At 44.4% G+C, this 15,840-nt stretch overlaps 1 protein-coding gene across 1 annotated transcript; it reads right to left on the bottom strand.

Annotated features, from left to right (window-relative positions):
* Positions 1-629: 629 nt before the first annotated feature.
* On the bottom strand, positions 630-14,695 carry mylipa (myosin regulatory light chain interacting protein a; the record flags this gene model as incomplete). The annotated part of the gene is made up of 7 exons (XM_079232323.1): positions 630-824; positions 1,789-2,206; positions 2,995-3,159; positions 3,302-3,499; positions 4,369-4,554; positions 13,178-13,368; positions 14,609-14,695. 7 exons carry the CDS (start codon positions 14,693-14,695, stop codon positions 630-632), a joined length of 1,440 nt encoding a protein of 479 aa, XP_079088449.1.
* Positions 14,696-15,840: the final 1,145 nt, after the last annotated feature.

The following is a 15,840-nucleotide window of genomic DNA, read 5'->3' as shown; positions in this document are numbered from 1 at the left end:
GGCATGGACAACATGGAACATGACAAACAAGAAATGAAATAAAATGCATTTCACTCTTACACAATAAAATGCAGTTCTCAAATCAAAAACATAAGCTTTAAAATGTCAGGAAGCATTCAAAATGAAAAATAAAATCTCAGCCACTATGTACAGTGTTTAGCTATTCTAAAACACAAACTTTCATCGTATGGTTCAGGTCCTGGGCTAGGATAAGACACAAATTAAAAAAAACAACTAAAGAATGCGTCTATTCTGTATCAGGTCAACTGATGCAATAATTTAAAGACAATGAAGAGCCTAATCTAAAGTAAAAAAATCTCGTGGCAGGGGCTGTATAAAATAAACAAGATCTGGACAGCGTGACAATAGCAACGATACTATCAACCAATCAGACAAACTGACGTCCAAAAAGGACGATGGTAAATAACATTAAAACACACGCGCGCACACACACACACACACACACACACACTTGTTGAGGGAGTGGTTTGAGTGCGTCGATCTTTGAATATGCTCTGGAGTTTTATACGTTTGGTAGTTGCTGGAGTCCAGGCAGGAAACAGACGGACTATAAATGTTCCTTCTTCATGAAACCTGGTTCCGCTTCAAAGTGTCCGGTGGAGTTGCCTCTATGTGTGGTAGATCTTGTGATCGTACTCTGTTGTAGAGCAGCTGTGAGGAGAAGCCATTTCTCTGTGGATGGGCGCGGGGATGCTGCTGCGGTGTTGGTGGTTGTCGGTCAGCGTCAGGTTCAGCAGGCTGGTGCAGGTTGGCAGGTAGACGTGCTGCACGTGCTCCACCTCCGACCGACACACAGGACACATCTGAGGGAAAGCAAGGAAAAAGCATTTAGCAGAGTTTTTGTTTTGAATTAGTTTATTCCATCATATTGAGCTAATTCATGCCATATTTTGGCCTGCTTCGGGAATCGCCTCAAACATTAAATGTCATAGTCACGTCCTCATATTTTAGAAGGTACATTTGTTAACTTGTAGTCTTGCTCAGGTCTGTTAATGTGTGAAAGCACACGTTGCCAGCAAACATGTGACTTCGAAGCAAGAGGTGTCAAAGCCAGCACAGTGGAAACTAAGAGAAGATGTAACAACCACAACCACTCAAACGAGCTGTGGAGAGTAATGTTGACTGCCATCAAGGCAACCAATTAGTCACCACTCAGGTCATTTGTCTGTTAATGTTTAGACTGAAGGACGCCGTGACAAATACACAGAAACAGGCAAGGCCAGCTCAATCCTGAACAGGTGTAATGGATTGCTATAATGGGAAAATGGTTTTCACAATCATGCTGAAAGCTGCGAAACTTTCCATCTCGCCTTCTTTTGTCTCGAGTTTCTACCGACTCATCCGTCAATTAGCTGGGTCACGTTTCTTAGTTAAGTTAATGGAAGTAAGATTTGCCTGGCTGCTAAAATCCTTTCATAAGACAAACTCACTCACACCCACCATCTGCTTCCACAAAGAGGGCCAACATTTAGCTGATTAAGTGAGGGACAATCAGGTCAGCAGAGTGCAAGCAAAGCTTTGGAAGTTGTTAAAAAGGACCATTAAAAAATAAGGCTGGGAAGCTTAAACTTAAATATAATTTAAAAACAGAGACAAATCTATTTAGTTTTTCAGCTCTTGGCTTTTAAAAAGTACAAATAGTGTCGACAGTATTGTCATTTCTCAGTATGCGACACACCAAGTGCAGACCACACATGAATAGCACCCCCCAATGCGGCCGATAAACTCATCAGCATTCCACAGAAAGTGAGTGAACAAGAGTCTCACCTGCAGTTGATTTGCGCAGGTCTGGCAACACACCATGTGGCCGCAAGGGCAGAACGCAGCGTCGATCTCCTCCTCGCAGCAAAGCACGCACAACAGAGCCTCTCTGAGCTTCTGCAGCCGCTCCTGCAGGGCTCGGCTCTGCTGGCAGCTGCTGCAGTCCAGCCCGTCGTCTTGCTGGTCGTCTCGGCTCGGGGAGCGCGAAGGAGAAGAGCGTCCGTCGCTGCCGGACCCCAGGTCCACGACCCCGGAGTTGTAGAGTGCGCGGCGGGCTTGGTCGTACACTTCCTTGGATGTGCGTCTGATGTCGAAAACATATTTTTTACCCAGGTTGATGTTTTCGTTCAGGAAAAGTGACGCTAGGTGGCCCTTAAAGTCTCTGCTGTACTGCATCATCACCGCATTAGTAACTGTGTCGCACCTGGAAATCAAAAGACGACGAGGTCAGAGAAATCAAAAGCATTTGACAAGACAAACTACCAATTCCAAAGTTATCTACAGTCCAACTCACATCTGTCTTCACAGTTGTAGAGGGTATGTCTGTTTATCCAATATCCCCTTGCACTGTTTATTTATGCAACATTAAATTCATCCTGTACCGATGCCACATTCACCACTGTGAGATAAACACTAGTTTCTGAGCAAGCAGGACGAAGACGTGCCCACCAAAAAAAAATAAATAAAAAAAAATAAATCTGCAGACTCAGAGCTAAAACCCATCCCTGAAACAAAAGGACAGGGCCGTCTTTTGTACCTTCGTGCTATTGTGACTGACTGACAACAATTTCATAGCTCAGCCATTTGAATTGTCCCTGCTCACTGCAAATTTTAGACACAACACAGTCTATGGCAAGGAAAAAAATGCCACCACTACAAACCAAAGATTCTAGTGTGCAATCTACATTTCCATCCACACTCATTCAGGTCAATGACACGTTTTACCCACTGCGCATGTATTTTTTTTCCATTAAAAGGGGTTAAAAGGGGGCAATGTGTACAAATGTGAGAGAGTCAGGAAGCGCTGCATGCCAAGTAGAACCGAACAAATGTTTACACAACACCTTTTAGATCTGTTCCCCCACCTCTTTTATGCTCTTTAGTGAAGGGCAGAGAACAACTGCTCTAGAACAATAAAACATGATGCAGTGAATAGAAAGCTTGGTCTTAAGCAGGTCAGACTTGGGAAGACCTAACGTCTTTAGCTCTCACCTGTAGAAGGCGTGGGTCTCTGTAATGGCTCGGTACAGACCACTGGCTGCGCGGTTGCTGATCAGCTTGAACAAAAGCACCACACTGTCATTCGTGTCCTTGGTAACTGTCAAGTACACGCTCTTCCCCGACTGCGTGGCAATCTGGATGATTGGATAGCTTATTCTGCGATGAGGCAAACAGAAGAAACTGTTACATGTTGAACGTTCTTACAGCAGAAAAGACAAAAACGTGCATCCTCGATAACCACTGCAACATGAAGCGTAGCATCACAAGAGCCATTTGCAGATGTCTCAGCGGAACATACCTGTTGACCAAGCTAAAGTCCTCCTTGCAAATGGCGATACCCTCGGGGCCGACTCCTATGGCCAACCGTTGACTATTTGCGTCGCGAGCCCAGTGCCACTCCACGCCGTAATGCTCCAGAGAGGAGACCAGCTGCAGGGCCTGATACTCCACTGAGCCCTGGCTCAAACCCTCCAGACCCTTGTGTCTGGACACGATACTGCAGACAGAGGTTGGGGAGAGAGAGGAACAAAGACAAGCATTTAGGTTTATTTCGGACGAAAAGCTCATATTGGAAATGATGCAAGCTCCATCATACACACTGTATTGTACAAGCAAGATAAAAGCAACACTGTAGAGTGTGTTTTAGCGGTCAAAGTTGAACACATCCTCAGGCAGAAAGCTCCGATGCTAAACTAGTTCTTTTAGGACAATTATACTTGTGAGATCAACGCTTGGGGAGCAGACCTTCTTTTATCCAGTGAGGTCTGCTGATTTCCACTGTGATGGAAAATGCCTGATGGTCATGGGTGGAAGTAACGCATTGTATTTACCCTTGTTACTGCAAACAAAGTTGTTTTTTGTACTTTCAGTATTTCTAAAAATGTCTTTCCAATGGGATTTCTTTTTTCTTTGTTTCCCTCTTTTTGTGTACAGAGAAAACACTGAAAATGTTCAGATGGCAAAACGCATGCCATCTGATCTCCCCTCAGCTGCTCAGTTTAACATTTTGGTATTCTTTTGCTTTAGAAATATTTTTTTATATTTCATTGAACACCATCTGTCAAATTATACCACCCATGACTGATTGCCATGACCTTTATTTAGTTTTCATTACGTCTTCCCCATCTCGTTACGGGGTGGATTATCACCCTTTGAGATAATGAGGGCAAAGATTTAGGAGAGCTGCCACAGAGAACAGGTTTCAATGATTAGCCAGAGCTTGGTAACTTATTATTATGTTCAAATTCCAATTGTCTAGTTTGAATTACCACAAACCATCAGTGATGGTTTCAGGTCAGGGTAGGGTTTTTATTTGATCAGGATGTGGTGGAGCAGAAGGATTCTGGGTCATGTTGGGTGATGTACCTGTTGATGGTTGCGGTGCTGGGCTCCTCCCCACACAGCTCGGAGTACCAGTACTTGGCTGTGTTTTGGTTGTAGTCGCCAAACTCGGCCTGTGCCAGCAGTGCACTCAGCTCCTCCGCTTGTTCCGAGCCCATACGTAGGTGACCGTTATGGAGGTCCTCCTTCACGTGCATGAAGAAGACATGTCTGGTGGACAGGAAGAAAACAGCAAATGGGAATTATTGAATGTGATCATCAACTCTTCACTTAAAGTTTATCCAGGAAGAAGACAGATCGCAAACGCCGCCCACTTTCACTGTTCAACGGACTTCCATGTGTCATGGAGTCAGGACGTCTGGTACACACACACACACACACACACACTCCAGAGCAGGTGGTCATTACAAGGCTAAAATTTCACCACAGACAGCAGTTGTTTGAGTGTGTGTGAAGCAGAAGGAAATGCAACTGTGACATTTGTTCAATAGTCAGTGACTCACTTTCCCTTTTTAATTCTCTTCCTCAGAACACACTATTACAACTTCCTTTAATAGCAAATTCTCTTGAGGCTCTTAAAAGAGGAACTTGAGACATTTCAAGTGGTTTTCTCCAGCCAAGGAAGTACTTTGACTTTTAACCTGGTCACTCCGTGGGCAACTGTACTTGTACTAGCTCTCCTATGCCAAACGTGACCATGATGAAAGTTGAATGCAATAATGGGACTTAACATGAGTTACAAGGCCATCATTCCATCTGTGTCTCTGTGGCTTGGTGTCAATGTGGTCCTATTTAAAAGACAAGCATCCACTAGCCTTGTTTTGCCCAACTTGGGGGAATTCTCATTTGAAATGAGATGTGTTTTATGAAGTGAGAGTTGAGAAAATAGTTTATTGGAGGTCAAAAAACACCATTGCTATTGTTAAGGCTGAATGATTAAATGAGAACACAGAGTTCTGGTGTGGTCAAGGAAAACAGCTAAATCCTCAAAATAAATAAGCCATGGCTGGTCCTTTCCATTGTTTTGACCAGAAGATGTGAGGAATTCTTTCCTTCTAGCAGCAGGAGACAAAGCGTCAATAGGAGTAACACCCTGACTGACTCGATCCTTGCATCATGAAGAGCGTTGAACTAGAGTAACCTTAACTGATCCTTCCTTGAGATTACCTATGACACAGTAGCCTTAAGAAGATTGTACAGGCCAAGGGCCTACTTCCAGTCACCTACTTCTGTGACCACAAACCAGTTTGACATCTAGTCACTAGCACATGTTGTTTACCTAATCGTACATTTTCTTTTCAATTTATAAAAAGATGTTATGCGACTTGTGGTAGTGCCGTTTGTTTTTACAATGAAATGTTTTTCATATGCCAATATCTGTTTTTTACTATTCCAATAACTGTTTATTTAGAATATTAGTTTAAAGCCCTTATCGAACTCACTTGAAAATGACAGAAAGGAAAGTCCTTCCTGTGCTGAGAAAAGTTCTCACAGTAAAACAGTTTAATAAGTCAAAAGAATGGCTGTATTTCTTTACCCACCACATCCTGATGTGGTAGACTAAAGCAGACTGCGCCAGAAACTGCTTATTTCCAAACCACCCCCCCCTAAAAAAACCTCCCTCGGGCTACAGTTCTCTTTGAAGCATGTGGCAAAGGGAGACATTTTTCATTTTTGCAAATCAGGTCACACCGTGACTTGAGGATATTCGAGAGGGTTTAGCGGGACATGAGTGGAGGGGGAAGGTAGCACTCGCTACTCCTTTTTTATTAAGTTTATATAAACCCATTGTGTGTTTATTTAGAAAAGGCATCTTCCCGAGCAGTCTCGTGGGAACCACAGGGGATGCAGAATGAGCTGGACGTGACGTTTCCTCTGTCATCTTATGGGACTAACAGCCAAACTCTCTTGAGGGAGCAGCGCACAACTGGCTGGCAAAGTAAGGCACGCTTGTGTACGACAACGGCTTCAGCACGCAATACCAGAGGCACACCTCATCCACGGCGCTCCCAAGGAGCAACAGCAGTAGCGAAAGCAGCTGTGAGGCACACAAACGGAGTCGCTCTACACCACGCCTGATAAAGCCAGACCATAACAACGAAGCCCCATAGCCGACCAGCCTCAGGCATAACAAACATTGCTTTGATATGGTGTTAAACATCCCATTGCCTCCAATGCGCGCACACACACACACACACACACAAACACTGCTGTCTATTGTGTCAGGCCCAGCAGGCACCATGTGATGCAGCTAGTTGGCTACCTGTCTGATGTAAACAATAGGGCTGACGGGAGTTTACTACAGGGTGCCGACAAGAGGTTACTATAGGGCAAGCTGCGGAGGTTACTATAGTTCACGGGAGGATTGGCAGGAGGTTATTATCGGTCACTGTGCTCCTGAGCAAGTCATTTAACATCTTAAAAAGCTTCCTTCAGGACAAGCCTGGGCCTGTTGGTTTGGGGTTCTGACAGAAGATGTAACATGACTGGGTTCAACCCCAGCGATGTCTCACTAAACTAAACCAACCATCCGGAACTAGGCAGAGTATTTGGCCACTGAGCAAGACTCCTACATCCTGAGTGAGTGCCCACATGTGTAATAAGGTGTGCGTTTAGACGCAAACAACAAGGTGTACAGAAGAACAGGTAAACAGGTCCTGCAACAGAGGTAACTATAGTTCAACAATAGCCGTTCCTGCATGACTGAATGATCTGCACTTTGCCAAACACCACAAACACATGACTAAAACCCACAACACACACACAGCTGCTTCACAAGCAGAAGGTAACAATTTCTCCCACTGAGGCTCCTGTGAAGCTATACTGCTACTGTATCTGCTCCAAATACCAGCTTGGTGTGGCAGTGAAAACTCACTGCATAGCTTGTGTTATGATAACAAGGGGAAACGTTTTGTACAGATTACCCTCCTGCCTTCCTTGGCCTCCACAGCCAGTAGATAGCTTCTCAGAAAACCGTACCAGCATCAGTGTGCTCAGGCGGTGCCGTGCTGCCTCAGCACCTGTCAAAGTCCCTGTATAGGACCATCCAACACTTTAGACATGGGCGAGACTACGGTCCAAAAATTCATCGTGTCACATGGTGTTTGAGGCTAGTTGGTTAGAGCTCAAAAATACTTTTTGAAACGTGTCCTCAGTGGGCATACCATTCGAGACCTAATGAAAACAAGATGCATAAAATAGGTTATTCTTGTACAAATCCCTTTAAGCTTGCACAGACCCGTAACCAAGGTGACGAGATGAGACAGAACAGATAAAAGCTCAAGCACACGGCCATGTAAATAAGGTTGACTGTCTTGAGCCTGACTTGGCCAGACAAGAGTCACAGGAATCTTGTCTCTTGTTGGGACGCGAGGATGCCATGCTTGCATCAGCGGTTTAAAAGCAGCGAACTCCCTCTGTGAGCCTCAGCCCGTTTGAGTCACCATGTCAGTGACTACCACACATTACTATTCAGACACATTTGCACGTGCATTATGACTGGAGTCATCACAGCACTGCCACCTTCTTTAGACCTCTCCAACGCACCAGACAGAGAGTCTCCTGGCCTACTTTTAGTGCATTACAGTGTGTACATCTCATCATTGCCTTGTCCTTCATGGGCAATAACCACACTCAAAGTCTTAAGAGGCCTTCTGGTTTTCAGTCTTCAGACCCCTGTGAATGGCAACAGCATATAGGAAAGTAAACGCTTTTCAAAATCCTATTGTGGGGGAGGGAGAGGTCATGTTGAATGCTGCACCAGTGTTTGAACACCACTGCCTGGCTGCAATAATTAAATTAAAGCAGGCCAGAACCCTGAGACAGAAGATTTGGAAATGGGTCACTGGCTGGCTACAGAGCTGAGCTCGTCCATGTTTTTCAGCAGATTTATGCCCAGTCTTTGACCCATTCAAATTTAGAACACCAAAATATCAGAAAATGCAGCTTTTTAGACAAGAATTTGGGAAATCTTGATACGTCCTCTGGTGCCAGAGAATGGGGAGGAATTTATTAAAGTAACTGGACACTCATTACAAAGTCAACTAAACCCTCTCTCGTCTGTTCCGCCCATCTATAAAACCATTGTCTCATTCTAATGTTTTCTGCCCCAACCCAAGGTCCATTCTCCCACTAGGCAGAATGTCAGCCGCTTCACTTCACAGAAGAACAAAACGTCCCCACAAACTGAAACCCAACACCTCTGCCTGGAGACTGCACCTCATCCAGCCAATCACCAGTGGAGTTTCAGAGCTCATCGGTTGGGCTCTCAACAATGTGGTTTGTAAGCTAGTCAAATGACACGCTGCCAGGGGCTGCGTGCCGTGAGGTTACTAGCAGTCAATGAACTATAGTAAACCCTGCTCTTCTCCCCAAGGTGCAGGTTTAATGGAAAGTCAGACTGAAACACTTGTTGAAGTTTTAACCAGAAAGTTGCAAAACAGTCATTTCAAGCACTAAATGTAAAACACATGGGCCTTCGCTCATGCCGAGTTGAACAGAAAGTTGCACAGCAGTAAAACAAAGAAGCGGTTTGTATGCTAAATGCCTTGTGCTCTGTACTGGATATTAAAACACTGATTAAAGCTCAGCATCAATCCTAAATTCAGGCGCCAAAGAAATAAAACAATTCCGTGATTCTTGGACAAGGGCTAATGTTGTGGCTTCAAACGATACAGAGCAGGGCTAGGTTACTTGAGTGCACAACAAACGAAGGAGGAAAGAAACTCTGAGCTAAAAGCTACCGACGATGGAGCGTGCTGATAAATAATTTGGGTGATGCTTTTGAACACTTGAAGACCCACAGGCATCTTGTGTGATCTTTGGCTTAATCGTGTCCGTAGCCTCCCACAGTGAGCTAAAACATTGCAACATCGGTGTGACCGGAATAAATTACCTCAAATTGTTCTTGACAGAGCATTCAGTTGAACATGCAGAGTAGAGACATAATGCCCTTGTCTCAGTTTTCATGGGTGAACTAATGTATGCTAAAACTGCAATTTAATGTTGTAAAACAAAGCTCAATCATGCAGAATATTAAGTGGAGTCAAGTCCAGCTGCACAAGGATTGCAGGGCTTCTGCGATTTATCAATGATGCTTAATGTAAATGTTGGTAAAGCCATGCAAAGTCATGCCTTTTATTGTAAAATGTTTCTCAGTTGATCCATTCTGAAAAACGCTAAATAGAGTTGGAACCTATGCTACCATGCACTGGGGGAAAGGCGAGGGAACACCCGGCGCAGATCAATCGTCTGTCGCAAGGTTAACGCACACATTCACCTCTGTAGATTGAGTCTCCTGTTCCCCTGACCAGAATGTCTTTGAACTGCATGGGATTATGCAAGCAGGGAGGCACACAGTACGGTGAGCGCAATGACCGCAATTGAGCACAGACCTTAAAGTTGGATTTAAATATGAAATATTTTGTTTTAAGTTAAACTTAACACCCGGGGCGGTAAACGTGTTTAGCAATCAGGACCTCTGATAAAGCGTGTACTAATAGCTGTGCCCTTTCAGGATATCCAATGTTTGCCTGATCAGAATGCTAAATACGAGCACTAATGAAGGGAAAACATTCACACATCAGAAGCACCCCCAAGCAAGTAGTGCTTAATGATGCAGATAACGCAGGCTGCTGTTGAGGCCCTTGGGTCAGTGTCCCTTAACCAATGAAAAGTGTCATGTCCTTCTGTTGATGCATCATGGGAATGCAGATTAAGTTGAACCTGATTTTTTTTAAGCATCTATAATTTTAGAGAACTGTTTTTGTTTTCCACTGGCATGGAATAAAAATGATTACGGCAGGAAAATGTTTCAGTGCAACTCCATCTCAAACCACTGGAAGATTTGCATGGCCCAGTTTTCAGTCTTTATTCAGCCGTCCAAAATAGAAGCTAAAGGCCAATTTTACACATTTACAAAAAGTGTCTTATTAGCAAAGCCAGCAGGAAAATAAGATTTAGAAAGTTTGCTCGTGCACCTCTTTTGTAGCTAGGTGCTCCTCACGAGCGCTCTGAGCTTTTTAGAGATGGCGGTCATAAATAATTCACTGCTAAAAGTATTTTTAACGTGTCTGATGATTTTACAAAGACAGCCAATTAGTTGTAAATGCTTTAGAACACAGGAGGTCTTAAAAAAACAACAAAAAAAAACATACATAAGTATATATTTTGCCAGCCAAATTCAATAGTTTACAATAATACGAGATCCCCCATTGGCATGGTGGAGGTTGGTTTATGGAGTTTGTTATCTTCTTGCTTCTTCACAGTACATTTTTTTGTACGGCCTCCAGCACGTCGGAGAATACTGCATGAGGAACACAATAAGCATAATGCCTATGTGCATGCTCGCAACTCACACTCACACCACGTGCGGGTATGAACAGCGCTTAAGCCTTGCAACTAAAATAGATAGCCTGCACTTGTTGTTGCTCAGTAGTAGTACCTAAAGGTTATATAGGGATTACAGATTTTAGGAAATTGGTTTAGATACTATAAAAATAAATTGGGTTTGATTCTGTATAGTACTTTTCTAGCAGTGGTGGACTCTCCAAAAAGAGCCTGAATTACCACAGAGAATCCAAATAGTTAGCTGCATGTGAGCAAGAACATGCGAGTGAGCTGCTTGGCTTTTACATGGCAGCAGAGTACACAGCAGCTTATGTAACCAGCTCTGCGCAGTCAGTCCAGTGAAGGTTACGTAATAAGGCCTATAAGAATGGCGTTGAAAAAGAGGCCCACCCCTCAGCTCAACTGAGTTGTGTCACCAAACAGTCCCTTTTGCTTTGTCCATAAGCTGCTGAGAACATTTACTCCGGCTCACATACACTCGTGGAACTAGTGAAACGTGCTGTGTGGTTACAAAGTGGGTGTGTCCACAGTCTCATGTTTGGTTGCCGCTTCTGAAACTTGTTCACGGACTGACAGTCCGTGAACAAGTTTCCCTGCAAGTTCCCTGCAAGTTGAGCAAGACATTTTAAATGCAAGTTTAGAAAATTAATAATTCACAGAAATGCCACGTATTATTGTATGACCCTTTTAAAATGGTGCATAGCAGTTTCCCCAGACCCGTGTTATTGCCCAAAATGCCACTGCTGTGCACTGTCAACATCTCGCCCTCATCTCTAAAATTCATGCCAGTGTTTGCTTAACTACCACTTAAAAAATATCACACGAGCAGATGGTTGGCATGAAGGCTGCGCCAAAATTTAACACATAGCTTGACAGCATGTTGGCATGTGAACGTAACCATTAGCAGCAACTCCACATATCCTTGCCTGCCATCTCACATCTTAATCTCACCTTTTTTTTTTTTTTTTTTTTAACAACCCATAACCCCCACCGACGCCAGCCATCTGTTGATAACCCCTGCTAATCTAGTGGAGGTCAGAGCGCAGGCAGCCAAGTGTCTTTCAAGCTCACTCTCCCCCACCCCGCTGCCTTTCACTTTTTGTTTCAAACAGTTGCCAAATATGGGACAAAGTGTGGGTTTGGCGCGTAGAATGAACAGGGAGGAGGGCATGCGAGTGGGGACAGATTATATTCGATAGCGATAGAAATATGGCAAAATAATAAAGTTGATATCTTTATGTTTGATAGCGTGCTGTGAATGAAGGTAAAAGGAGTGGGGAAACGCCAGAAGACGGGGGCAGAGGGTGAACTGGGGAGCAACTGAGAGCGGACTGGAATGTCAACCAAATCCTAGCCAAGGCAGATAAATGTCAGTTTAATTAACAGTTCTAGTGGCATGCTGTGTTTGAGAGCGAGAGAGAGGACAAGAGCAGCGTGGCGGAGTTTAAAAAGAGCACCAAACAGTCTGCCCTCCCTCCACATCATGGGTCCAACTCTGCAGTATGAAAACACCCGTGGCACCGCCGGAGGTGAATAGAACATCCATGGCATCACACAGTGTGTAAAACAAGTCTTTTGGACAGGTTCTGAGGACTGTGAATGCAAATGCTATTTATAACTTCAAACGAAACTGGGGCTGGGGAATACCGAATCAAGCCTGGACACGATTTGTTACTTTGTTCTGAATAATGCATTTTTTTGTTCATTCATCAAACTGACCTGGTACTGAGGAGATATGCAATTCCAATGCGTTATCTGCTTTAGCACGTTTTATGCAGGCTATTAAGTTTCTCAAATAAAAAAAGGGAACTGTAGCTTTCAAAAACGATTATAAATATCACTATGAAAACCGGCTGCACACAATGACACATTTCTATGAGAACAAAACCGCCGGAGAAAAACAACCTACACACAGTCACAGTTTCCAAACAGCATATGCACAAAACCCAAATATAGGAGCGTGCTTTTGTTCAGACAAAAATGGCCACAAAAAAAAAAGCACAACAAAAGTTATTTCGAGTTGAATGGGGGCAGTGACAGAGGTCCTGGCTGTCGCTCAGAGCGTCCCTCGGGGCAGGCAGAGAGCGACACATAGCCCCAGGGCTGCTGGATCACATTTCCTGCCTGGATTTCCACCAAGTCAACCTTTAGTAACCCCGGGAGGGCTCGGGGAAGAGGTTACTAGAGGGCATTCTACTGTATTGTGCACAACATGATCAGATTATGAGCTGGCAACTCACTAATGATGGCTTGTTTTTTTCCCACCATGACAGTCAGTCATAATTATATTGTGTCAAAGAACAACACAGCCCAGATTCAATTCTTACTCGGCTCTGTCAGAGGAAGCGATGAGCTAATTTGCAGGTGCTTGGCCACAAAGGAAATGGCTACTCATGCATTTATATACCCATAGACAATTGTGATGAGTTTCAAGAGGCACATTTGCAAACAATGTCTACGCAAGCATATGAGTTGGTAAACATACCTTGTCTGTTCCTGCAGAATGAGATGGGGCTCCACAAAGAACTTGACTCGCAGCCTCAGTCGACAGGGTGTCACATTGTCCATCTGCTGGCAGATGCGGTTCCTCAGATTCAGCCACAGGTTCTCTCCTTTGCTGCCGGTAAACTGCAGCCCAAAGTAGTCTACTTCAATTATGCCCAACTTTCTGCAAACCTGGAAAGCGATGAAAGATATGGGTCACAAAAGGTGGATTTGGAACAAAGAAATTCAAATAGGATCCAGTAACTGTGAGGGAAGGAGCATAATGGGACAGCATTTTCACAGCAAGATTGTACCACAAGGAGACAGGAGTTTTGAGTTGTGACAGCCTGCTGAATGTCCTTGAACAAGACAAGAATCTATAGTGGCTCTGGTCTGCCAGGGGAGAGTTCAAGAATCAACTCCCCAAAAGGAATCAATAAAGTGTCCAAGATTTAAGAGGATAGAATATAAGGGTGCTTTTATCACTTCCTCCATTTGGATTTCTGCTACCCCATTATCACTACACAGATAAAAACCCATCAATAGTGGACGTAAAGTTGGAGGCTCTCCCGGGGTAAAGGGGCTCATCAAACCCACAATCCCACGCCCTCTGAAGCGGCGGCGGCCATGGGGTTATTACATAACTGCTGCTGAACGTCTGCAGGGAGCCCGGAGGCTGAGGTGAAACTCATTCATACCCACGGAAAGCTGGGGATACACCGTGCATTTAAAGTAGCGTTACACTTCATTAGCGGACAAAAACAACACAACTGGAGGCGGCCGATGAACAGGGTAGCATAAGATGAGTCTTCTCTCATGTCCACTTTGGAGGGGAAAGAGATGAATACCCGAACAACTTAGTTCACACTGAAGTTTCAGTGTGAGTGGAGCGAGAACGTTGAGTGGCTGCAAAAGCAGAATGAACTCAAGTAACCTCGAGAAAACCACCCGCCTCCGACTAAGTCATGCAGGTAGAGGCGACCAGTTTCACGCCGACGTGTAAACTGTGTAAACGGCGTAAACACGCCGCTGTGAAAACTTTGCTACAGTTGTATTAAGCCATAAGTCTACATTTAAAAAAAAGTTTTCATTGTAACAAACAGATGTTTTTTTCTGCGCGTTGCGCGCAGCAGAACATTTTGTTTCCGCAGTCTCCATGTGCAACCACAAAGCAGATGCATCGACAGTGCTGTTAACAGAATAGTAACGTGACACAGTGGATGTTAAGTCAAGCAGCGATTGCATATTAAGCATATCCCTCTTTATGCAGAAGCTGGAGTCGCAAATAAGCGAACGTGCTGAAGTTTAGGAAAATGGGAAATCTAAAGTTTCGGAAGATGAGTAAGAGCACTGCTGCACTGCCCGACCATGACAAGGCGTTTAAAAAAAAGGTATAATGACAAAACGTGAGGTGTATCCCAGCACAGCCTACCTTATTCAGACAGTCTTCACCGTTTGCCTTCGCATCAACTTCCACTTCCATCACCACCGAATCCGGCCGAGTAACGTGGCAAAGCATTTTGGCTGTGTATTGTATGAATCTTTGGTGTGCCACCCTTCAAAATAATAAAACACTTCTCGAGCCTTCTTGAAAACCCCCACAACATCAAGCCCTCGTCACTTTCATAGCCCTTCCAGTCCTTGTGGCGAATCTATAGCCACCAGCTGTAGGCTATATCAATGAAATGCCAAGCACGGCTCCGCCCACTCACAGCCGGCCAATGGTGGCCCGTTTGAGAAAAACCGGCCGGAGAAGTCCAACCAATCAGAAGTCGCGTTACATCCGCATGCTGCTCTGGCTTCCAGCTCGCCTCCTCGTGCCTGGAAGTGTGACGAGTCCGCTGCGCCCTCCTCTGGCTCGCCTGTTGCATGCCGCCAAATCCGCTTTTCAACTCACCTGCTCTTAAAATGAATTAGACATTTTCGCGAACTTCAGCATACCTTGGGGTGAGTTTAATGGCTTGTATACGGGATATGAATAATGTATGGGAATGCAGTCCAGAAATAGCTGTAATAACGGGGGGGGAAATGCCCTGCCTTGCTAGTCTGCAGCTGTCCAAAGCAATGATTAATATTTCATAGTTTGGTAAAGTTGCAAAGATATTCATAATGGTGCTGGTCCACCTTTCCCACAGTATCCCTGCTTGTGTAACACCCGCTTTGTGTCCTTGAATCGATGAAAATGACTTTTTAATTGGAGTTATAGGCTACAACGTGGGCCTGTTTTATCAAGGTGACGAACAAAGGTCTGAGAGAACGATTTACTGATACTGAACTCATAATAAGATTGCGGTGAAAGCGGTTTGGCCTCGCGCCACGTGTGTCGAACCTCTGACCTGATATAACATACTTTTTGGTTTCCTTGCCTTGGTGACTCCTTCAATGGTTTATAGAGATCTATTCAGTAGTTCAATGTTTATTCAGCCTCATCTCTTACACAATACCCACTCTTTGCTGATATATTATTCATAAACACAGCTTTTTTCCCTGTGGGAGAGACAGTGTCGGCCAAGAGACACTACAGAAAACTGCAGCCCCATGCTTATATACACTAGGGAGGTATGTGGTGTGGAGCCAAACCCTGAGTCTGTCTGCCAGGGGACATTTTAGGGTATGGGCAGTGTGCCTCTCCATATCTTTGTGTTCTCCCACCATTGCATTTCT

The sequence above is a fragment of the Taurulus bubalis genome, assembly GCF_910589615.1.
Source record: "Taurulus bubalis genome assembly, chromosome: 16".
NCBI lineage: Eukaryota > Metazoa > Chordata > Actinopteri > Perciformes > Cottidae > Taurulus > Taurulus bubalis.
The sequence above is the reverse complement of the archived record's forward strand: the minus strand, read 5'-3'. Positions and strand labels throughout refer to the sequence as shown.